The sequence below is a fragment of the Lepisosteus platostomus genome, chromosome 6 (assembly GCF_059453375.1).
Source record: "Lepisosteus platostomus isolate fLepPlt1 chromosome 6, fLepPlt1.hap1, whole genome shotgun sequence".
Classification (NCBI taxonomy): domain Eukaryota; kingdom Metazoa; phylum Chordata; class Actinopteri; order Semionotiformes; family Lepisosteidae; genus Lepisosteus; species Lepisosteus platostomus.
Window position 1 is genome coordinate 55,515,102 of NC_142616.1, and position 25,415 is coordinate 55,540,516.

A 25,415-nucleotide genomic window follows, 5' to 3' on the forward strand; every position below is an offset into this window, starting at 1 on the left:
TACCATCAGACTGAAATAACTTTCCAGTTCAGCTCAGGAATACTGAAGCTTTCTAAGTGAGAACCACGTCCATGGAGCACAATCTAGAACCCCCTTCACTCCAATGATTCATAAAGACATAAAAAAATGAAGAAAACAAAACAAAACTGAAAAGAAATAGAAAGGTTGTGGGCAATTTTTTTTTTTAACAGAGCATACTTCAAAAAGGGGAAGTATGGCATTACAAAAGTGGGGGAAAAGTTTTTATGACTTAGGAATACAGAGGGTATAGGAAAAATACCCTCTGTATAATATGATTGATATGTACAGCAAGTGTTTTTTAAAGTATGAAGTGTCTGAATCGAATTGAGAAATTTATTGTGTATATATAATTTTAATAAAACATTGCATCTGCCCCACGTTAGTTTTTTTTTTCATTTTAGGTATTTAGCACTTTTCTAGAACGTGCTCGTATTTAGGCAGAAGAAAACAACCATTCCAGCAATCCCTCACAAATTCGACTGATAGTACATATTGTTACAAAACAATATAATACTCTGCATACATTTCTAAAGAAAAAAATATAAATATAGATCCCTGTGAAACAGGTTTTAAAGACATACAGATTTGCTCAAATTTTCACTTTGAAAGATGCGAAACGATAAATTTCCTTCTGTAGAAAACTGTAGAAATATACCCATACTACAGATTTCACAGACATATATGAGAAAACGTAAGCAAAAATACTACTGACAAGTCAATCGGATCTATCAATGAGACGACAAAAAGAAAACCCCAAAACTAGAGCGAGAATATTTGTTTCGCTTCGTATTTATTGGCCTTGAACAGACAGCTCTCAACCCAGCAGGTCTGGCTAACATTTCAACCCTGTTTGGTGTTGCAGAGGAAGACGGAGCGGAGACATCGGAGCATAAATAATGCGATCTGAGCTATTCCCGGGAGATGACGGTTGCGGTGCTAAAATGTGTACCATCTGGAAAAGGAGAAAATGTGCTCTCTCACCTAAAACTAGTACAGGGCAGTTGGACACTTTCCTCCCTGTTTCCTATGCCCAATTACCTTAATTTAATTGGTTTTGGTTAATTTAAAATAAATTAAAAAACATTCACATAATTTGTGTGGGATTTTCCTGTTGCATAATCAAACCAATGTCAAATACCCTCCTCCAGCCTCACGTAATTGTGTGTTTTTTATGTTAAAACACCTCCTTCGATGAGATCTGTGGTATCTCTATACAAAATGGGGGAAAAAAGCTGGGTAAAAAAATAGATTTTACAAGGCCCTGTTTTTTGGCAGACGTAGAATCTGAGTGTCCTTTACTAGATAAGGTGTCTAGTAACTATATTTGAAAAAACACGTCTAACCACCCTTAAGCATAATAGGCGAATCCAAGTGGTTTAAGAAAGTAAAAAGAAAAAAACAATCGCCAGATGATGCGTTTTAATCGCACAATAAATCTCGGCTCACTTTCAATCTGCCTCAATCCCCATTGAAGTTTCAATTAGATTTTTTATTTTCTACAAGTGAAAAGTTAAACAAAGGAAACCGAGGAGACAAGGATGGCTTTTAATAATCAATATTCACATAATAGTAAGCTAGTGTTAAAAGAGCAGAAAAGTATACATTGACGTTTTTGTTACAGTTTACATACAGAACCTAAGAAGCAATAAAATAACGGTGTATGAACTAGAGAGCTTCGAGACAAGCAGGGCGCTGGGAATAAAGAGAACCATAATGGAAAGGCAATATCCGCAAAACAGGGGAGTTTAACCCGTTTTTACACAGAACAGAAGACAAAGGCATCTGACTAACAAAGATTTTCATCGTTGTAAAACAAACCAACTCCTACCACAGCGCAGTAAGCTAAATAACCTTGTGCAAAACACGGTATTTAGCCGTTCTATTTTCAGTTCAGAACCATTTCCCCTTGATCCAGCCTGTGTGCATTCATCTGATTCTTTGTCCTTGCTGGTATTTGTCAGGGGTTATGCACAAAAAAAATATTTTAAAAATGAAACACTTCAGAGTAGCACCCACTGACTCAGCCTGCTATTACAGAAGGTCTGCTACCATGGCAATTATAACAATTGTTCTCGGTTATTATTGCACATTATTGACAAAGGTGACGAAAATAATTCAAATTCATGTTTTGTGGCGTAGTTTTTAGTTTTATTATTTTAAATTTATATTTTTAAAGCTGAAAATATACACCGGTGCATAACAACGATTTTGTGAAAGAACATAATGCTTATATGTTCGACAATTTATAAACTACTACTCTAGATGTGACAGAATTCGACAATACCGAGAGCTCACCCTAAGCTAAGTGGAAAATGTATAATACATGCAGTAACAAGCATTAATTGCGTAAGGCATTACATTCAGAGCCATCAGAATGACTAGTTTCCTTCACACAACATACGGAATTAGAGTATGATAAACATACTGCTAACTTTATCCCTCCAATCACTGTTTGAGGTACCCTTAGGTGATGGGGTGCATTTAAAAGTAAAATATGTGAAAGTTATTGACATTTAATAACTATTACTATATCTGTTTTATTTACTTTCTGTTTAAGTCTAGGGCAGCTAAAGAACAAAAGAGAAATACAGTTTCCACAGAGGTTATCAATTGCTCACTAAAGAACAGTGAACACCCACAGCAAAAAATGTTCACCTTATTCATGCCTTATTTGTGAGAAGCATCTGTTGGGGCTGTTTTAAAAGGAGGTACCATTTTAATAAGTGACTTGTCCATTTTCTAAACAGAGAATAAGGAAGTATACTGTACATTCACATTTCTTCTAAAAAGAAGTATGTGCAATATTGAAACTGCATCACTAAGTCTGTTCACTTTACAGCCTAGAAAAGCATTAGTAAAATCTCTAACAATCTCTAAAAATTCCACTCTTAGAAAGGAATCGTACAGGTAATAGTTACTAAAGAAGCAATAAAAAATAAACAACAAAATAACTTCTCCCTTCGCATCTTTTCCACATGCAAGTAATATATTCCTTGATGGTTGTTATGTAAATTTTATTATTATTCAGCATAAATGAAACAGTTAAAATTAACTGACATCTCCTCAGTAAAGGATGTGTAAAACTAACTTCACAAAGCTATGTGTATGAATGCTATGAATATCTGTTTTGTACAAGCATGTTCTTATAAACATTTGATCTTTAATATAATTCTATATACATTTATCTAAATCCAGACAATATTTTAATAAAGGAACAAAATCAAATGATATTTTAACATTCTTTTTTATGCATATTGTACTTCTTCATCATCTACGTAGTTGTAATGATATGTCTGTCTACGGCAATCTTTAAGAATCTGCTGCTATTATATGAATTCAGAAAACAATCCAGAAGAATCCAAAGAATATTTTTTACTATAATGGAGTGACCATGTCCCAAATACAAATAAAGTCTAGAAATAAATAGAACATATTCATACATACATATGTATGTATTTCCATATCAACATAATCTTCCCCCGGAAAATAGAAGTATACATGAAATATACTGTATGTAAGAAATGGACAGAAACAAGTAACCGAGTGTACACTCATTAACATTTCTAAAGTACATATGAATAAAATTGGCATCAGTTAAGAGAACAATGTGTTTCTACATGTAAAGGCAGGGAGTCAGATCAAATCTTTATCCATCAGGTGCTAACTAAGAAACAATGTGAATGAATAGGAAACTTAAGAATGCATGCCAGTTTGGCTACTCCTACGGACATTTCTATTTACAGCAGTATAATACTTAAAGAGCAGTGTCTGCTTTCCGAAGGCTGCTTGGGCAGTAATCTGAGAGTGAAGAACAATACATTAAACACCTGCTGATGAGATTCACCCCACAAAAAGCAGGAATGTACTTGATATACTGCATCCATTACGCAAAAAGCAGAAGGGGTGTCCCATGACAAAGAGAACCAGTAAGTACTTATTATAATAACATTAGTGAGGAAATGAAGAGGGGAATAAAAGATATCAGAAGCAGAGCAGAAACATTTCCAAGAGGGAAGTATTATTCAATAAATACTACTGAATTATGTTACAATGAAGATGATGATCACAGAGTAAGATTTATTATGAAAATCCAATCTTATGTAAGGGGCTTCAAAGGTTTAGTTGTGGGGTTGTTGACGTTCAGGTTTCCTTCCTCTGTTTACTTTTGGAGAAACACTTTTTAGAAAGTCTCCTGGGATAAGTCTACCTATTTTGGGATGTGTTTTGGGATAATATTTTGTTATACCTTGTTTAAAAATGAGTGGGAGTCAAAACCTGTTTCTTTAGGGGACTACTGCTAAATCCCTTCAAAAGGGTGGATACTAATTGGTAACTAACCAATGATACCAAAACTTATCTGCCATCAGAGAGGTTTTTCTTCTATAGCTTAATTCCCTGTCTGCAAGCACAGAGACTAAAGAATCTGCTTCAAAACACCTCTTCTTCAAAGAAGACTCTGAGAATGAAATGCTGACGGAAATTCACAGAAAAGACTGCAGTCCCAGCTGTGTCTCTTACAATACTTTGGGTTTTTAACGCAGGGTGGGAGCATTGGGGGAGGAGAAATGAAATCTCAGAAGGACAGCTTAAGGCAGTTACAAACCCCATTCACAAAGAAACAAACATTTCAGAAACAGCAGCTTCCTGTATCTTCAGCAAAAAGCTGCTGTAGCGAGGGATAATTTAGGTCCCTAAAAGGATGGATAAAAAATTATTGAAAGGACAAAACAGCAGAACACCTCTCAGGAAAGACAGAACACTGGCTCTTTAAGCTGGATACTAACTATGCTGTGTGAGAGAGCAGATTCAGCGTCACCATGCCAGCGGCTATAATACAGAGTGCTTGGGGGCAGGGGAACAGGGCCCTAGTTTAGCCATTCTGCTCATCCCAGGCTTCAGTTGCAGAGTTGAGGGGAGCTGGGGTCTCCCCATTACATCGTGACGAAGGATCCTCTTCTTCAGCTGCCACACTCACTTTGGCAGAGTTGTCAGGCTGAGCCGGGTCCTTGCGGTCTTCTGCGCTGGCAGGTTTGTCCTCTGACTCAGCGCCGGGGGCCCCTGCAGGGGCAGGGGTGCTTTCTGGGGCTGCGTCAGGGGGCGCAGGGGTGTCGCTAGCAGGTGGAGCAGACGGAGCCCCCTGAGCTCCGGGGGTGGCTGGGCTGGCTGCTGCCGACTCGCTCTGCTCCGGCGCCCGAAGCCTCTTCATGATGGTGGTGACCCGCACTGCTTTCTGTGGGGCAAAGGACAATAAGGAGAATAATAAGGACGATAAGGAGAACCAGCCAGGTCGGGTATCTAAAGCACCCGGTAGAATGTTTTTAATGAAACAAGTAAGGCATTTCAAACTGTATTCCACAGTGCAGGACATCTGTTTTCAAATATTAAATTACAAAGCCCTCAAATAAAAAAAAAACATGGTCTCACTATCCCTACGTATCTGTTTAATTTGGCTGAATTTTAGTTAACTAGTGTCAGACCCCATAAAATGTAAATGCTTTTTTAGAACACTGTCACAAAACCTCCAGAAGAAGAGACAAAGTCCAGTTTTCTGCAATTTCTGCAGTTTTCGTTAAGCGTTTTGTAGCTTTGGGGGAAAAGTGTTAATCATTCTCAATTTCAGCCAAATTAGTGCCAGCTGCAATGGGATTTTAATGTCCAACTGAGACATAACCAGGAATGTAAAACATTTCCTTACACACTCTTCCAAGTGAACCTCTATCGGAAAGATTACAATGCTAATTGGCAAATTTCAAGTCAAAAGAGAGTATGTGCACACAAAACAGCAGCAAAAAAGCAAGAAGATTACCTTCCACTTTGCTTTGGCAAAATTCTTTTCAATCTGCGCACAGACACCATCCTTTATGTTTTTGTCTGAAGCTGCATTTCCAGAAATCCTGAGGCAAGATAAAAGAAGTCCATGACTTTCCCTTCCCATGATTTGTTTCAATAAAGAAGATTAGCAACTGATATTTGGCTAATGTTGAACATTGAGAAGAAAACACAGTAATGCAATCTAATCCTTAAAGTGACAAACCCTTAGTGATTATATCTATGCATGACATACAGCACATAACTGTCTGTAGCAAAACAACACATATTTCATTTTTTAGGAAAAAAGAACCACTTCTTATTAAATTTAAATGCCTTTTCTTTATAAAATGGCAGCTTAAAAATACGTTTGACACAATTTACTAAAACACTAAATGTTTACCACTCGTGGTTAATGGCTTCCTGTGCAGTGAGTCTCTGGTCCTGGTCTACCTCCATCAGACGGGCCACCAGCTCCTTGGCTGCAAAGGAATCAACACGGGCAATTGTCCATTGAGAAACCAACACGTGCAGCATAATCTACTTAGTAACTGTTCACTTGTTAAACATTTCTGAGCTTAGTGAATAAAAATAAGTACACTAGACAGGATAAATCAACTAAATCATTAGATCAAAGAGGAAACAGATGGAAATATGTTGGTCTATAGCATGAAAATGAACTCATCTTGCATTATTAATGAATTTATTGGTGCTGGCAAATGTATATTCAGTGTTATATGACTATATAATGCATGTGTATTGCTGTGTGTGTCTAAAGCAAAGACGTTTAATTAAACGTCTGTATTAATCTGAGCACCTGAATCAGAAATATCGTCCCAGTATGGAGAATCAAACTCGTAGTTTCCAGCCAGGATCTTTCTAAACAAATTCTTGTCATGATTCTCGTAGTCCTCATCATCAGTTTCATCATAAAATGGAGGATTACCCGAAAGCCTGTGAAAAGAACAGACATGTCTTAAGCTGCACTGAATCCTGCCTGAACACAGTCTCAGTTCTGTGTGGTAGCCATGAAGGCACTCACCAAGTGGAGTGACAAAGGGTTGGATTTTATGTACAGTAGGGTCTCGATATCTGTGAATTCAACATTACATTACATTCATTACAGTGGGGCATGCTAATCATGGAGCAGGGAAATAGCTGGGAAGTGCAGGCATCTGCTGGACACAGAGGAGGGATTTTTTGATTAACCTAAATCCAATGCTTTAGTACTTTTATTATCATGGGGGATTATTAGGAGGCATGGGAAATTTGGCCAGGACGCCAGGGTTACACTCTACCCCTACTCTTTTCAAGAAACACCCTGGGATTTTTAATGACCACAGAGAGTCAGGACCTCGGTTTTACATCTCAGATGAAGGACAGCGCCTGTTTACAGTATAGTGTCCCCGTCACTATACTGGGGCATTAGGACCCACAAGGACTGCAGGGTGAGTGCCCCCTGCTGGCCCCACTAACACCTCTTCCAGCAGCAACCTTAGTTTTTCCCAGGAGGTCTCCCATCCAGGTACTGACCAGGCTCAAACCTGCTTGGCTTCAGTGGGTTGCCAGTTGTGAGTTGCAGGGTGATATGGCTGCTAGCGCCTTTTAACCATACTGTACATACTATATACTCTAGTACATTATAGTATGGGGTGGACTAGGTCATATAGAATGTGGCTATTCACGAAGATTCAAGGCAGGGAATGTTGACATCCTTCTGTATTGCGGTGGAGTCTGTTGTGTTCCACGGGAGCCCATTTCACCCAGTCAAAAAATTCCAGCCATATTTTTTTCTATGGAACAGTCTTATGGTACCTTTATGCCCTTGTCCACAATGGATTTCCCAATAAAAGAAATATTATACAAAATTAGGAGGAGGGCTCATTTTTAACATAATTGTCATTTAAAGGATTTAGTGGATGTTATAATAGAACACATATTGTAGAAATAAATATAATATAAATATAAATAATATAATATAAATAATAATAAATAATTATATAATAATAATATAATATAAATAATAATAAATAATACAATATAAACATAATGCTACAACCATGTGCCAAGGAAATAGATGTCCTCCTAATCTCATTAACAATGAAATACTTACAATATATACATAATGACTCCAATGGCCCAGCAATCGACTGGTCTTCCATACCTCTGTCTGCCAACCACCTCTGGAGCTGTGCAGAGAGCCAAATAATTATAAGTAGCAATTTAAAACCATTGATGCCTGCTCTTCTGTTTTGTTTTAATTTATTTAGGGAGTGCACTCTTGAACAGCCTGTGATTATCACAGTACAGGTGAGGAGAAACCTGTTTAAACGAGAAAAGGACTGTTTCAAGATACAACATAAACTTCGGTCTGATATCTCAGCAACTCCTTGTGAGATTGATAATACATAAAATTAGATTCTGATTAGTAGTGAGAAAATCCTCTTAATAAATTAGTGTGTGGGTGTATCGATAAGGGTGCCTTACATATATATCCAAGTAAACCTCGGCTCTGTGGCTAAGGATCTGCGCCTGTGGCTAGAAGGTTGCTGGTTCAAATCCCACAGCTGGCAGGGGAATTCTACTTTGGTGAGCCCCTGAGCAAGGCCCTTAACCCCTGCTGCTCCAGGGGTGCTGTACAATAGCTGACCCTGTGCTCTGACCCCAGGCTTCTCTCTCCCTGTCTGTGTGTCTCATGGAGAGCAAGCTGGGGTATGCAAAAAAACAAGTTCCTAATGCAAGAAATTGTATAGGGCCAATAAAATGATCTTATCTTATCTAAACCTCTGTCAAGCTAAACTGGCAAGTTTCTAGTCAAAGAAGACTGTGTGTGCACAAAGCACCAGCAAAAACCAGAAGATTTTCTTCCTGAAATTGATTTGAATAAGTAATGAATTATAACAGAGCTCACAGGACTGTATCAAAGGCACACATTAATGTCACATAATGACATCTTGTGCAAAACTGGTAAAACACTAAGCAGTGCTGTTGGGTCAGGCCTGGTGATAGAAGGTCATTTGTTAAAAAGTACACCAGCTGCATCTGTGAGTGTTATGGGTGGGACCACACCAGACCACACCACACCACCTCCCAGCCCTGACCTGGTGCACACTGATGTCCATCTCTTTTGCCATTAATGAAGCACCTGTCCAGCTGATTATTTGCGGTTGACCGACAAGAAGCTGGTGAATCTTATCTCCAGAGGATTTCTGCTACAGTTTGTCTGATTTGATACACTGTTCTTATGAAGGGACAAAACAAGAAGGATGATGTACTGTACACCTTGACCTTACTGTTGGCTATGCTTGTAGCTATTCTCTTATGCACTAATGATTGTGCTTTGTTAGATTTTGTTTTTTCTGGATAGTATGTCACATACTTATATCATGAAGACACACCTAACAATTAGGTGGAGGAAATTCCTGGTTTTCATGAAGGTTAAGGAGATCTTTAAGTCTTGCTTCTGCAATGTTATTCATTAGTCTTTGGGTAGAGAATGGACAGGTGAGAGTTTCTGTTTTTAAATGCATGCTATTTTTGAAGAAATGTCTACTCAGAATATTCTTCAGCACTCAGACACATTGTCAAAAATGCTGATAGTCCTAGTCTTAGACTAAGTAACATGATTTCTCTGTATAACTCTGTTTTCTAACTACTAGTACTTATCACTGCTTCATAAATATATACTGATGGAAAAAAGAAATGCAACACCTCCTCCTCAACACTCTGGCCCTCCCGTCTGTGTGGAACAGGCTGAAGAGTGACTCATCCATGAAGAGGACCTGATGCCACTGCTGACGAGTCCATTGCAGCCTCTGTCTGGCCCAAGACAGTCGGGTGTGACGTCTAGGAGGTGTGAGCAGAGGGCCTTTGACAGGTTGCCTTGCTCTAAGGCCAGCAGCATGGAGCCTCACTGTCCTGTCAGTGATGGGGGCATTGTGTCTGCCAGCAGTTTCAGCAGCAGTAAGGGTGGCAGATCTGAAACGATCTCTCAGATGGACCAGTCTGATGTGTTGGTCCTGCTCTGGTGTGGTCACTCGAGGGTGACCGGATCTTGGACGGTCATCTGCCCTGCCGGTCTGCTGAGACCTTCTCCGCAGTTGGGACACAGTGGAGCGGCTTACTCCATAGTGTCTGGCAACACTGGCACATGACATGCCTGCCTTCTGCCAATGGCCCTCTCCCTTGCTTCTGGTGACATTCGAGGCATTACGGAATGCACAGAAATCTGACTGTGTGGCCTTTTTCTTGCTGTGGCCTAAGCTTTGAATTAAGGCCTTTTTAAAGGTGACCTGATCAGGCATTGTTCCACATGGACCTAGTTAGGTAAAAGTGGACCTAACGAGCTTTCGTGTGATTTGCAAGTTGCAGTGCCTCACTGCACAAGCTGTATTGCTGGTCAGAGGGCTTAAAACACATTGACAACTTTTTGTGAAAGTGCCTAAGCTGCAACTATAGTATTCTCATTCCAGAAAACGTTGCGTTTCTTTTTTCCATCAGTATATGTTTTAGTTTACTCAACATCATCATATTGTGAAAGATTCTCTATACTCTCATGTTTCAGCTGAGTCTTCCTTTCTGCTCATTCTGTTTAGCTTCTTATCAGTGATGGTTTTCCTGCTTTGTAATGTTGGTGAGTATACAGAGACAAGCAGTTCTCTCTGGAGTACATTTTCATTTGTGGATTATTATTTTTGATGCCTTTTAAAATACCCAGCATCACAACACAGTGCGCTTAAGTGCATGTATTGTCACATGGCAGTTTATATGTCATATTGTACCACACTGTAAAGTCTGTAAATATCTGTAAAGTATTGAAGACATTTATTCTGCAATACAGCAGATGTGATTAGTTTTTGTCTGTGATCAGGCTCACTATCAACATAAAAGTTTAAAGAGGACCCTGAGGAGGCTACATACTGTACTTCAGTGCAGGTTCATCACAAGAATGCTGTTTCCTTGAGAACTTGAAGAACCCGATAGCTAAAAAACACCAGAACTCTCTGTAGCTCACCAGCCCTTTTCTCCCACCAGACTCACCCAAGTACTCCGGAGTCCCACAGGGATCCTTAATGAGCCCGTTCTCCAGCTTGGCCAGGTGGAAATCACTAATGACAATTTTGGAATTTTTCAGGCGGTTGTAGTAAACCAGGTTCTCAAGCTGAAATGACATTTCCAGTAATTATCACCCTTTTTTAAAAAAGAAAAAGCTAGAAAAGGGTATTTTGACACTTTGGACATCCTTTTCAAGATGACTGCTCAAAAATACAAGGCAATACAGATAATTTAGTGATCTACAGATTTTATAATTGCATTTTTTTCCCTTAGGGTTTTTAAGATTCATTATAAAAAAAATCTTACCTTGGTTTTCTCTCCTGTGGTGCTAACTTGTACCATTAAGAATCGTTCACATTTATATTGTCCTTTTAATTCCAAAGGATCCAATTTAACATTACATGTATGAGGAGGGAGACCATTCACCATGATACAGTTTGTTTTAGTCTAATTGATTTGCTCCAGTTTCTCTATCCCAGTGTCAAGCAGAGCTTCAATGCTGTGAAGTGCATATTTATAACTTGGCAGGAACGGATAAAGCCTCTGTGCAAGCAGTGATGATGGATGTCAGCCCGATTTTGCTTGGTGCAGTACCTAATTTACCCAGCAGAGGGCAACATACCTTGAGGTTCCTGTGCACTATGCGCAGGGAGTGCAGATAAGCCACTGCTTCCATCACTTGACGGATGACATTGCTGGTGTCACGCTCTGAGTAGTAGCCCTGGTCAAGGATCCAGTCAAATACCTCCCGGCCTGTGGCACTGTATAGGAAGACAAGTGCTATTGTCAAAGTCACTTTTTGGTGACTATAATACCTTTATTTCCAGAGTGCTCAGATTAGGAGCTTTGACTGTATTTTACACATGTAGAACACCAGAGTGACTGATCAGCCAAATATCCACACATGTATATGAGTGGACCCTATCTCCTGTTGAATTCTGCAGTCAGAGAATTTGCTTTCTGCTGACTAATTTATAGTAGTTTTATGATAATTCACTGTCAGACTGTCAAAATGTATCTGGCTTGGTTTCACTGACCAGACAACATTAAAGGTAATTGTGGGTGAAAACAAGAGTTGTTACCGCAGATATGGTAAAACTCAAATATATGAAATTCACACCTCCTTATTATTTTCAGATGGTGAGTATCTCTACATGACTGTATTCATAATATAACACATCATTTCATCAAAATTAATCAAGAGGTGCATTATCAGACTCGTTTTTAAAATAATTTAAAAGATGGGTACCCTTCCCTTAATCATTGTTTTTTTTTACAACTGGGTCTCCCTGAGGGCTTTCTTCACAAGAATCCAGGTGTCTGGCTTCAAGGCAGACACTATAGATCCATCCCGAAAGTTGTCTAGAGACTGAAGGTAGTCGGTTACACTGCTGGGGGAAAATGGCTCTGATTCAAGAGTGTGGTTCCTGGTCCATATGGTCTTTCAGTATTAAAAGATGTGCAGTGATTTGAAGAAGGAGTCACTGTGACTCCTTTACAGCAATAAATAAATATCCATTTCCGTGAGATCTCATAGGTGTTGTTTTTAACTGAGATGTGGCAGATCTGGGGGAGGGAAGGTCTGTGATGTTAAAAAAAGAGTAACTATGGTAAAGACACAGGGATGGCATCACAAGTCTGTAAATTAATCACAGTAATATTTCCATCCTAGCCTAAAAAACAAAGTCATGGACCTATAATTTGACAGATACAGATACAAGTACAGTCATCAGAGGTATTATGTGAATTTTGTGAATAAAACAGAACTGAAGAGAAAATGGTTCATCTTGATGAATAAAATAACAAGTCAAGAATGCTGAGATGTACAGCAACTCTCAGACAGAGCATCAAGATATCAGTGCAGAACAACTCCCTGTACTGTATATATCATTTCAGACCACAAAAGGCTTAGAAAGCGTCTGCCAAAACAAAGAGAGTGAGAGTATGTTTGTCAGGCAGCCTTCAGACACAGTTGCTCATTCACCATGAATTCTGATTTTATAATGCAAGTACTGTACCACCTCCTTCTAGTTTAATCTGGTCTACAATACCAGACTGAGATGTTGACTCACAGTTCAAGAAACAGAAAATACTCCTTTTTGGTCTCAAAAACATCTACCAGCTGGAGAATGTTGGGGTGCTTCACCCTGAGAAGTGGGAAAGGAGAAAGGAAGTTAGAGTAGTAGAGAGACGTAGTACATCTTCAGATTTCTTCCAGGCAGGAGAAACTGTTTTATAATGTGTAGAACCAAAAAAATTTAAGTATATAAATATATATATAGTGGGACAAATCAAAACCGAGAAACTGAAAATAATGTTTTTCACTTCATAAACATTTCCAAATATTTATTAACATTGCTTAAAAATATTGACTTAGCCACCTGTGTGCTCTGGTAGAAAGACAAAATCAAAGACAACACACATTGTGAAACATTGTGGGTTTTTTTTCAGTTTTACAAAACATCCTCTTTTAAGACATAAAGCAAACAACATGAGAAATAACTGCACTGAAATAATTATGAAACACAACAGGAGGAAAAAAACATTATTTGAAAACACATTGTAAGTAATAAGTACTGTATAGTGTGGTGTCATATGCATTTTATTTATTCGGGAAAGGAGGTAAATCACATTTTGTTCCCAGTATAGAGAGAAAAAGCCCTGCAAATGAACAGTGGCAGTCTTTAGATATTTTAGTTTTCTGTGTTTGTGTGGTTTCCTGCCAGTAACAAATTCTGTTGTAAATTTCAACCTGCTAATGCAATATAACCAAAAAGGAAGACAAGGGTGTTTTAAAAAAGCTCTGAAACAGTGATATATCAGTTAACTTGTATACTAGTTCAAATACAAGTAGAAAATTTGTCAGAAAAACAGACAATTTTTCAGAAAAAAATCCCCACATTGCTCTTGCATTCTAGCCTTGTTAATTTCTGAAATGATCAGAAATTATATTTTTTAAATATTTTTTAGTTTAATTGTGATCATTTTGTATTTGGTTTCAAAAACACTCCAGAGAGCTTTTTTTTTGTTTCATACTGAAACATATTTTGTAACTAGTTTGAGCTCAATCATGGTATTAGAAAATGTAAAAAGTGTGATTTAGTATTATTATGGCTTGTTAAGAAATATTTATCATAATTTATTATATAATATCATAATTGAGCAATTACATGTTTTTAAAAACCACAACCTACAGTACATATACTGTATATTTAAAACTATCAACCACAGAGCACAATTTTATACAATTATGCAAGTAAAAGTCCATGAAACCTACAGTACATGAGTATTTACCTTACTTATGAATACTTATATACAGTACTTAGGAATACAAGCTCCTTCATGTTAAGTCATGCTATGTGTAATACATCAACTGTGTTTTTTTGTAATGATGTCACCATTAATAAGAAAAGAAAACTGTCAAAATGTCCTATTGAAAAAGTCAAGGTGTTAGTATTCTCGTGTTCTGCAGTTCCTGGTCACATGCAAGTCCAACTTTAAACTAGCAATAGTTGAAAGATTATACAGTACAGTAGATGCCTAGAAGTTTCTTTTTATTGCACCTCAGTGAGTACAAAAGGTAACTGCAGTTTTATTCTAAACGTTTTAGCATAATTGACTGTACTTTCTTACTTCTAGGGTCTTTTGGACCCTGTAAATGTGAAAAATCTCTAATTGGTACTCTTAATCTTATTGCAGCTGCCATTGTTGTATTATGACATATGCTGATGGATTTCGGTTGATAAGTGGTTAGTCTAAATTTTACAGTGAATGCTGAACGCTGCTGTCTCAAGGCAACACAATATAAATTTTTCACAATCAGCTTCCTCTATTAAATTACAGACTACATACAGTATTTACTGTACCAATCAAATAAGAACCAGGCATCCCTGTGATGTAATCCGGGTAGATCGGACAACAAGACTCACAAATCACTGGGCAGTTTGGTCCACACACCCACAACATTTTGGGAAAACTTGGTGTTTGGAATGACCAATTTAGGGTGTTAGACACATTGTATTTTGGGACAGATTTCATTTCTTGAATGCAGTCTTTCAGGCTTTGAATGATTTTGCTTGATTTTGCAAGGAACCCAGAAAAGTGTTATACGTTTTGAAAATGCTTTCACTTTAATTAATTGAGAAGAACACCCAAGATGTTGACAGTAAAAATAATTAAGGAGAAGCAGCCAATGAATACCGTACCTAATAAAAGCCGAACTCTTGTAATTGAACCTCCTTTCCAATGAATAAATAATTCAAGAAACAAAAAGCAAAACATGAGATTGTGAATGTGAATTGTGAAAGTAAAACTTTTTAAATTATCTTAAAAGAGTGCACAGCAACAAAGTTAGCAAAACAAGTGAACTGTGTGCTTGAGAACCAAGGGTACAGAGATGGTAGACAATATTATCTGGATGATTAATCTTCAAATGGTTATCCAGGATTGAACTGGACATACTGTATGGACTAATATGTTTATGGTTTGTTACCACTTACAAAAACCTCTCTTTAAAGGAAAAAGACACTCACATCTTTAAAATTTGGATCTCATTTTTGGCAGCTTTCCGAACTTTCCTCCCATCTTTTTTCAGGAATTTCTTACAGGTGTACATTTTCAGCGTGGCCTTGTCCTTGGCCCGAAAAATTTCACAGAACTCCTCCCTTCAAACAGAGAGCAAACACACATGTGATATTAGACGAACAAGTAAGGCAACAGCAATCACTGTAGAGTTCTTATAAAAGGCGTACTATCCTTCTTTTTATTATATTATTTTACAAAAGTAAAATTACATAATGGTGAAGAGGCTTTCACATAGTGGAGAAGTATGTATGCTTTTTACTTCTCCGTAAAGTTCCAACAAATCACAAAAATTGGCACCCCGGGTACTCACGTTTTAACAATCTGGCCCAAGTCATATTTGTCAGTCACCTCTGAGGGATCGTTATAATCCTTCTTCTCCCCTAGTGTCAGACAGCCAAACGGCATGACCTCCCCTGCCCTGAAAAACAAGATATGACAAAAGTTTACTGTACAGTGTCCATTAGGCATAACAGGGCATTATGTAACAAAAAGCAGTAATGCAGACGAGAAAACTATACTTTTGTGCCCAGGATACACAAAATTCCGAAATGCAGGGATCCAAAAATACTGTCAATCTTAGATTGGAATTCCAATTGAATTGGGTTGGAAATCTCCGTTGACCTGACCTGGACCCCAATACTGAAGCCATAGAAAGTGTCCTGACTGGTGGTATCACTTTATGGTATGGCAACACAACCACACAGGACAGGAAGATGATACCGAGGCCTGTGAGATCGGCAAAAAATGTCATAGGATCTGACTTACCATCAGTTGAGGAGATCTACTGTATATGAACCGTTTCTGAAATAAAGCCTGTGTCATAATACAGGATCATAACCATCCCGGACACAAACTGTTCTCATCTCTACAGTCTGGCAGGCAGAACCGCAGCATAAAAACACAGACCACCAAGTTCAGGAACAGTTTTCATCCCCAAGTGGTACAATATGTGTTTCAAATAGATAATAGCTAACTGCAAACTGACTGACTGCGAGCCACTACCACCATCTGTTGTATGTTGCATTTTTGCAGTGCATGCTTCATGTTTTTCAATCATTATTGTATATTGGAAGACATGTATTGTATGTTGTAATGTATTGTGTACTGAAAGGTACTGTCTTTGCACAATGGGGAATTCATTTAATCGGCTGTGTTTGTACTGTTAAAATTGTTATAACAGAAACCTTTTTGTTAGACACCACATCCATCTTGTGTTGACCTGCTGCATGAGCTACAGACAGGGCAACTTCAAGAAGCATTGTACCATAAGAGCAGGCTACAGTGTTGATTTCCCTTACATTGAAATTTCAGTAGTTCAATCAAACCCTGGCGTAATTAAGAGGGAGAAGAGGCAGAGTTTGAACAGTGAACTCTTTGGGGGGGAAACTCGCCTGGTTGAGGAGAACAACAACCCGTCCATAATGACGGAGCTGTCAGAACACCCCTTTTCAATGAAGGATGAGCCAGGAACTGCAGCAAGGCCAAAGATGTGGGTGCAGGGAGGGATGAGAAAACAAAATGTGCAAACACATAAGAGAGAAGCATGATATATCTGGACCGCTGCCACAACCGGGCTCGAGCTGTACTTTGGGACCCAATTCACCCTGGCCACGATCTGTTTTCACCCCTGAGTTCTGGTAGGAGGTATCACAGTATCAGAACACTGACCAATAGATTCAAAAACAGTTTCTTCCCCCAAGCAGTCCGCATCTTAAACAGCTCAAATTAGCACCTGCACTTTAAGGTACTGCACTATTTGCACTATGTCCTGTCTTGGCTGTATTATAACGTCTATTGTCTAAATTTATTGTCCATGTCTGTTTGTCATTTGTGCCTATTTTTTTTCTCTACTGTTACTGGGTACAGCTGAACGAGTAAGTATTCCAATATACTTATTGAATATGGCACATAAAGAAATCTTGAATCTTGAATCTTGATGTTTATATAGTATGTACTGTAGGTAGGCGGAGGTGGGTGAGATTAGGGATTGACCTCCTCCAGAAGTTTTATTTGAAGCTCCATTAATTATTAAGGCCACAGGGCAAAGCGTAGGATCACACACAGCTGTGTTCATGAGACGGTGGTAAGGTGAGACTGCAATACACCTACCAGAATTTCAACTCTCCTCATCCACCAATGGGCTGCAATCGTAAAGCAATGTGAATTACGGCATTAAAAAAATGATTATGGATATAGCTTTGAGAAAATCATGCTACTTTATGAGGCTGATAATATTTGCACTTTCCTTTCTTCTTCAATGTCGAACAAAATCAGAAAAATGAATTCGAAGCTGAGGTTATATTTTTGTGACCATTCTTGTTAGCCTTCACACTGCCTCCCAGTTAATCTGGTCAGGACGAATACAGAGTCAAATGGACTGCCACTCTTTGTTTGGTTTTCAGTTCCCGACACAGGATGAATCACTTGTGTTTTTATGGGCATATCGATGTAATCACAGTTTCCTAGAGGTACTGTATGTTTAGCCGTGATTCACGCACAGCAATGTCAAAATTTGGGTTAGAGAGCAAACAAAATCCTCCCAAAATCAGTATCAGAAGGAAGAAAGGCAATTGGACCTAATGCAATCAGTCACCCACACCATCACAACTGAAAGATCAAAGGGACATAAATATGACACACTAAAACATAAGAAAGGCCTCAAGACACCCAGAAGAAAGTGACCAGATTACTATGCCAATGTGAAAAGAAAAGATGTGGATTGTATTACACCTCACTCACGAAACAAAGCATTCATACTGCAGGTTCTGAAATAGGGCTTTTAATAAAATGTGTGACCACATTTTATCAGTTTTTGGTCCTCTTGCATTCCTTTACCTTTATATTTGACCTTTATGGCTACCATAAGTTATTTCTCACTGTTATATATTACAAATGTTTTAGAGCCCTTTTAAACTTATTGAATAAGCAGATATTTGCTGCTTTCTGCTTGCTTTCTGGGATGTGCATACACTTACTAATTGCTCCAGTGCCATCCTTATTTGATTAATTCTGAAATAAATAGCATGCATTATAAATCACTGGAACATAATATTAATTAATACAGCATATACAGTACACCAACAGGCACATATGGCTAAACAAAATTCATGTCCAACTCATTCGCTCTGGTCCCAGACCAAATTATGTAAAATAATTTAAGCAATTTTGAACCAGCCAGAAACGGGCACAGAATCTGAAGACAAAAACAAAATAACATCACAAAATTCCACTTTATCATTATTTATAATTGTTTTGTATCATGCATATTCTTTAACGGTATCAACTTTTCTTGTTGTTTGTTCTAGGACATCACATTTAGCAAGACCTTCCCTTTTAAACTCCATGATGGTTATCGCTTCAAATGCCATTATTTAGGAAATAGTATTCTAGTTTAGCCCTTATAAAAAACTATAAAAAAATCCACAGCTCTCCAAAATTCTCCTGTCTGTGGGCACAACTCCCATCCCTAATGACTATCTAAACACTCTAAAACCCCTCCTTTGGTCAAGGCTTAAGTATGATTGGGGAAATACCATGAGACTTACTCAGTTTAAGTCATTCTGGTCCCTAAAGTAACTCAGAGCTGTGTAATAGAAGGTACTATAGGTTGTGTTGTGTTTGTTGTACACATCTAGATGTCCTGGAGCTCAGTTTTAGAAAATGATTAATAAATGCACTCTTGAATCTGTCCAGGGGCTTTTTAGTCAGCAGAAGTCAGTGCTGCTGCCTCACAGCTCTTAGGTGCCGGTATCCATCCTGACCCCAGTCCTGTGTGGAGTTTTCATGCTATCCACACCTTCTGCAGGTTCTCTGCTTCCCTACCTCCTCCTCTGTCTGATTCAGGTTGTTTATTTATTGTCAATTGTCTCTAAACTGTGCACATGTGCATACCCTGCTATGGATTGGCATCTTCTCCTGTGTATAGTTCTCCTACCTGTTGTTCCATTTTGCGTTGATCCTTAACAGGCATACACAGCTTTGAGATAACGAATGGGTGAATGATGAATGAATCTGTCTGAAGGCATACAGTATATCTGAAGTAGCTAAGTACTGAGAGTCATCAAGACAGCTATAAAGACAAGAACATACAGTATCTTTCTCATATCTCCAGTCTGTCATGACACAATTTGAATAGTAACAGCTTCTGAACAGGTTCATATTTCTTCATTTCTTTTTCCGCATTACTTTGTCTATTTACTGCAAGATTATTATGGCACAGTGGGCTTTTTAATATTAAATGACATGGCCTTTTTCAGTTTATCTGAATCAACAGGAGCTCATTTTACATAAATGATCATTTCACAGCTGGACCCTATGGAGCAGATAATTCCAAAGCACTGCACAAGGAAAGCCTCATGATGGTCTCTTTCAAATATTAATGAGCAAATTAGATTCTTGTTCCCTTTGTTTATTAAATTGATTTGCAGCTACTGTATCAGCATTTGTCTAAAGATATATGATGAATCATACAAAGATTTAAACAGAAAACTTCAGCACGAGAAAGGATTTGATTCCGGATACATCCTGGAAGCACACATAAGCCCCATGCAGTTATACTGTAAATCAGGCATCACAGGCATGTTCAGTCCATACAAAACCTGCAGTAGCCCAGTGCTAGCAAGCCAGCACGCAGCCTCCAGAAACATGTTCACATGAGCCATATTTGTCCATAAATTGGAGGTCTGTTGAGTTCTGTCAAACACAAATCACACTGACTGTAGTCAAAGGTGATTTTTTTAAATCACATGTGAAAAAAAGAATCCTAATAGTTTTAAGATCTAGACAAACACCTGACACTTTTTTTCCAAAGTAATTCAAGATCAATATGGGCTTTGTAATGTTGTCAGTACATTTGAATATTTTGTTTGTAAGTTACAAATAATGATTCCAGACATGTGTAAAGAAATGTCCGTGGCAATGCTGTTGCTGTGAATTAGTGTCAGTGGTGATGCTGTGGTTTTGATATAGTTTCCATGGTAATGCTGTTCTTGTGAATTACTGTCTATGGTGATACTGTGTCTGTGAAATCATGTCTAAGGTGATGCTGTGGCTGTGAAACTCTGTCCATGGCAATGCTGCCGCTGTGAAATAGTGTCTGTGGTGATGGTGTGGGTTTAAAATAATGGTCATGCCAATACTGTCACTGTAAATTAGTGTCTGTGGTGATACTGTGGCTGTAAAAAAGTGTCATGGCAATGCTGTCACTGTGAATTAGTGTCTGTGGTGATGCTGTGGCTGTGAAATAGTGTCTGTGGTGATGCTGTGGTTATAAAATAGTGCCATGGCAATGCTGCCACTGTGAATTAGTGTGTGTGGTGATCCTGTGCCTGTGAAATAGTGCCTGTGGTGCTGCTATTGCTGTGAAGTATCGCCTCATTTAATATCACATGTATTTTATGTTAGTGTTTTCACATAACCACCACTGTTAGCTGACAGTTCTTGATTTTTCAAATAATTACATATAATTATTTGATTAATATTGCTGCTGTATACCTTCTCAGCAAATATTTTTTATACTTACAAAAATATACATTAGTAAACCTAAGTTAAGCTTTAAATCTCTGTTAAAAAAGCTTTCTTTTTGTTAACTTAATGACAGAAAAAGAATAATATTCTGTTATTTACTGTAACTACCTGCACTACCTACACCACAGTGGCTGTTTTCTGGCAATTAAGTGCCTTTATGCTTGATAAATTCTATCTCTTCTCCAACTTTAGACAAATTTCATTGCATGTTGTGCCGATTTCCACAGAGAAGGCTCCAAACAGCTTTCGGACTACATTTTAAATGTCCATTTACCAAAAAACATCAGGCAAAATCAATTTTTGGACAAACTGCTGTAAACCCCATAAATTGCCTTGACTTATTCAAACTAATTTTTTCTCTTTTCTTGATTGTGCCAATTGAACTATGGATGCTGTCATTAAACCCATCACAATTTAGAACATGGCAGCTGTCTGGCATTTGAGCATACAATGAAATTATCCATGGCACAACCAAGAGCACTGATATCACCTTGAAAACTATTTTGGAAAAAAATACTTTTTCATTTGGGCTGCTCAATTGATCTGTTTCACAGCAGTTACTGTTGGGCTGCGGTATTACACCTTGTTATAGTACTACAAGAATGGGATATAGGGAACTGATGGTGCACGAAGAAGGGTATATGAGACACAGGGAGAATAATAAAGACATTATTGTTAAAAGAATAGCCATTTCAATAGAGTACTCTCTGGGTCTTTACTGTTCAGAGCTTTGCTGTATCATTCATTGTTTAACAAAGTAAATAGTAGAGCAAACTAATTGTTTCTCTTCCAGAGTTCAATTTACTATCCGCTTGGGCAAAACATTTGTTTTTAATTAAAGTATGCAGTGCTTACTGTACTGTACATACGTTTGTAATACCCCAATGGCATCATATGTGTATTCCTATGTAACATATCATTTACAAATGAAAACTTTAAAAATATTTATAGCAACTACTATTCAGCCATTGTATGATTTCCTAGGTCAGTGGTTTTCAATCCTGGTCCAGAAGTACCAGTCTGCTGGTTTTTGTTCCAGCTGGGATCGTCACTGGTGATAATTTGTGTCTGTAACTGATGCTGGTTTAGACCTTTATGTGAATTCAGTCCTTGGTTTCACAAATACCCCAGTTTACATGTATTATTTCTAACAACAGCAACACAGAACTTTATGCAGTCTCTCCTCAACATGCTAATTGTTAGCTAATTACTGACTTACCAGATCTTAATAAGCGATTGATTGATGATGAACAGACACAGGAGGGAATGACACTGTATTTAGACAACTCTCAAAGGGAAGCAGTGTTTTTTCTTCTACCTAAAGTTCCAATTGTTACTGTAGTGGTCTAATTACCAAGACATTCAGCTTTTTCAGAGCTGAATGCAATTTTTTTTAAAAAAAGACTCAAATATAAAATTGACATAAATGAGCCTGTGATTAAGAACCAGGCAAAAAAAACAACTGAAGAAATAGAAGAAATGGAATTACCTACAACAATGACTGAGCATCACTCTTCAAAGGGCAGGGGTGTCTAATCCTGCGTAATTACTTAATTGCTTAATTACTTAATTGAAACATTAACTGAACGATGAAAGACTGCGTACAGTAAATTGACAGGTTCATTTGCGAGGACTTTTTCTGGTGAAAAACTTTGAATTGCATGTTGCTTCTGAAATGTAAGAGTTAAAAGGCAAATCTCCAACATATTTAAGAGTCAGACAGCTCAATATAATCCTGGTATTAAGTCATTTAAGGGTTCAATTATGGAACTGAGAGGTTTGGAGGACCAAAGACCTGCAGGTGTGTGGTTCTCCAGAACCTGGATTAGGACCTGTCTAATTATATAATCATAATTTTAAAAGGACACATTTGATGCCCCTGTCTTTTTATTAATTTGGTAGATGATGTATTGTAGAGTTTCGTAGCCTCTTACACAGTCTTTTAGATTACATGTTTATGTATTGAACGAACACTGACTCTGCAAAAAATATGGTGTTTGTTCAAAACAAATTCAGGAAGGTTAATGCTAATTTTAAAAGTATGTACTAATTCATTTTTAGTTTTATTTGTTACAGCTTTCCCCCTGCTTTTTGTAGCCTTTTCTTTTGCACTCTAAGGCGGTATTAATATTTAAGCAGATAGCTATGAAGTCAATCCAAGTTCTACCCACTTCACAGCATCTGTGCTTGGCCCCAAACAATGATGGGTGTCTGCACTTTGTTTTGCGCCATTCTGGCTGTTGTGGCTCCAGTAGTGTTCCTTGTAAAGCGGATTTGAAGACCATAATGAAGACGGGGCTCCTTGTGCAGAGTGTGAGTGCCTGAGAGGGAACAGGAACACTCCTTGGTTGTAAATGTCTGTATTTAGGTCCACTGTTTTGTGGACTCACACAAAGAACCTCACATACAGTATGCTAACAAATGTGCACTTTGGGATTTCAGTAAAATTACACTTGTTTTTGCAGGAACTTGCATGGGCTCTCCATTGTTTTCTGCTAAGCAGATCTAAATATATGATACAGAAATCTGTGTGTTCTCCACAATTATGTTACCACTGCCACAAGTTATCAAGGGCTTTGTTGCAAAGGTTAAAAAAGTGCACATGTACAGTATAGTGCGGCTCTTACCATTTGCCGCAATCTGCTTTTTTACAAACCTTAATTAATTTGGCATTTTGCTTTAATAGGCATAGCAGATTTGATTAAACTAAAGAACAACACTACTTAGCTTTGTTATGATGCATTACAAAGTCCCCTATGTTTTTGGATCTGAAGGGTGACTTCCTGCTAATGTTTTGCTAAAGATCTCTTCTTACAGATTTCCTAATAGGCTGAGTGATTTTCTGTACCAGCCCAGATGCCTGTAAAACCGTCTTTAAAGTACAAGAAACAGAATACATGGTACAAGCCAGAGCAAACCAAAAGAAAAAGACTGTGTGCAATTGGCTGAAAAACAATATTATATTACTAATTACAAAGTTCCTGCATTTTTAAAGATTATTTGTGGAGTCATTCGGCTGTGGAAAACCACCATTCTGCAGGTAGAACAATCTGCAATGCAATGAAGAGACAAGGGTAGGTGCAGGTACTAAAACCATCTGTGTGCCTCTTGTATTTTAGTATTATTAACTTATTAGGCCGATGCTTTTATTCAAACCTCTCACAGAGGTTAACCTCTTTACAGATATTACAGTCGCTTATATTTTTAACATACAAAGTTGGTCACTCATATTTCCAGCGGGGTTTACAGGTACGGCATCTGGCCCAGGGCTACACTTGCAGCATCCACAACAGGGATTTGAATCCACAACTCAACTCCATTGAGGAATCCAGAGCGTCTAACACTATATCTCACTGCTGCCATCGTGTGCACATAGCTGCATCAGAAACGCAGCTCGTTCCAACTGTATAATGATTTCATCTATTTCAGGTACTGCAAACTGCAGGATCTTGCATAATCCAACACCAGGTATTTAAATCTTTAAAAAGTTATTTTGAAATTTGATAACATTGCAGCAGGAGGTGTGTTGCAAGAGCTGACAGAAAATTAAACAGACAGCTTTTCTGTTTCATTGGAAAGATCTAAAAGGGAGCGTGCAGACTGTGAAACCTGAAATGGATGAATATGTTATGTAGTGGGCGTCTTATTCGAAATTGACAGTGCAAAGAAACGCAAGCCAAAATTGGGGAAAGTTAATTATTAGTTCTGCATATTATTCATCAGTGAGACCTGTTTTTTAACATTTGTGTGATATTATTCTAGGATGGCATGGTGGTGCCGTGGTTAGCATTGCTGCCTTGTAGTGCTGGGTTCAGTTCCATACTTAGGGTGCTACAGTATCTGGCTGAAGTTTGTATGTTCTCCCTACTGTATGTGCACTTTGCTTTCCTCCAGGTGCTCCGGTTTCCTTCCCAAGTCCAAAGATCTACTGGTAGGTTAATTGACTCTTGGGAAAACTGCTCCTGGTGTGCATGTGTCTGTGTGTGCCCTGTGATGGCCCACCCAGGGTGTATCCTGCTTTGTGCCTGTTACTTAATGGGATAGGATCCAGCTCTAATGACACCCTGTATTGGAGAAAGTGGTTAGAAAATGGACGGAAGGATATTGTTCATCTTTCTATTTCTGCGGAGAAGCAGCATAAACTGAAAGGTAAATATTTGTCCTGGCTAGAACAGTAGCAGCCTTTCTGGGCCACACTGGCCTCCCACTGTCAGAGGGAGCCTGAAGTCTCTGAACTTATCAAGCTCATGTGCTTCATAAGAGCAGTCGGACTGATAATAAAACAAAGAGCACTAGAAGTCTGGAAGTTTCATTAAGTTTCGGCTATTACTTCGACTCCAGGACCCAGGGTTTTATTCTGAACTGCCAGTCTCCAAGAATCTCTTTTGTTACCTTGCTGTTAAGACTTGTTATCTTGTTGT

At 38.2% G+C, this 25,415-nt stretch overlaps 1 protein-coding gene across 2 annotated transcripts in view; it reads right to left on the reverse strand.

Annotated features, from left to right (window-relative positions):
* Positions 1-1,552: 1,552 nt before the first annotated feature.
* Positions 1,553-25,415, reverse strand: part of LOC148661925 (caM kinase-like vesicle-associated protein) — a 73,794-nt gene continuing 49,931 nt past the window's right edge. For both annotated transcript variants that reach the window (XM_088636426.1, XM_088636425.1), the window contains 10 exons: positions 15,779-15,886; positions 15,417-15,548; positions 12,957-13,031; positions 11,507-11,645; positions 10,870-10,990; positions 7,943-8,018; positions 6,647-6,783; positions 6,233-6,311; positions 5,828-5,915; positions 1,553-5,251 (listed from right to left, as the gene is read on the reverse strand). In XM_088636426.1, the coding sequence (XP_088492552.1) occupies positions 4,892-5,251; positions 5,828-5,915; positions 6,233-6,311; positions 6,647-6,783; positions 7,943-8,018; positions 10,870-10,990; positions 11,507-11,645; positions 12,957-13,031; positions 15,417-15,548; positions 15,779-15,873 (1,302 nt within the window). In that variant the 5' untranslated portion in view covers positions 15,874-15,886 and the 3' untranslated portion in view covers positions 1,553-4,891. The remainder of the gene's footprint in view (positions 5,252-5,827; positions 5,916-6,232; positions 6,312-6,646; positions 6,784-7,942; positions 8,019-10,869; positions 10,991-11,506; positions 11,646-12,956; positions 13,032-15,416; positions 15,549-15,778; positions 15,887-25,415) is intronic.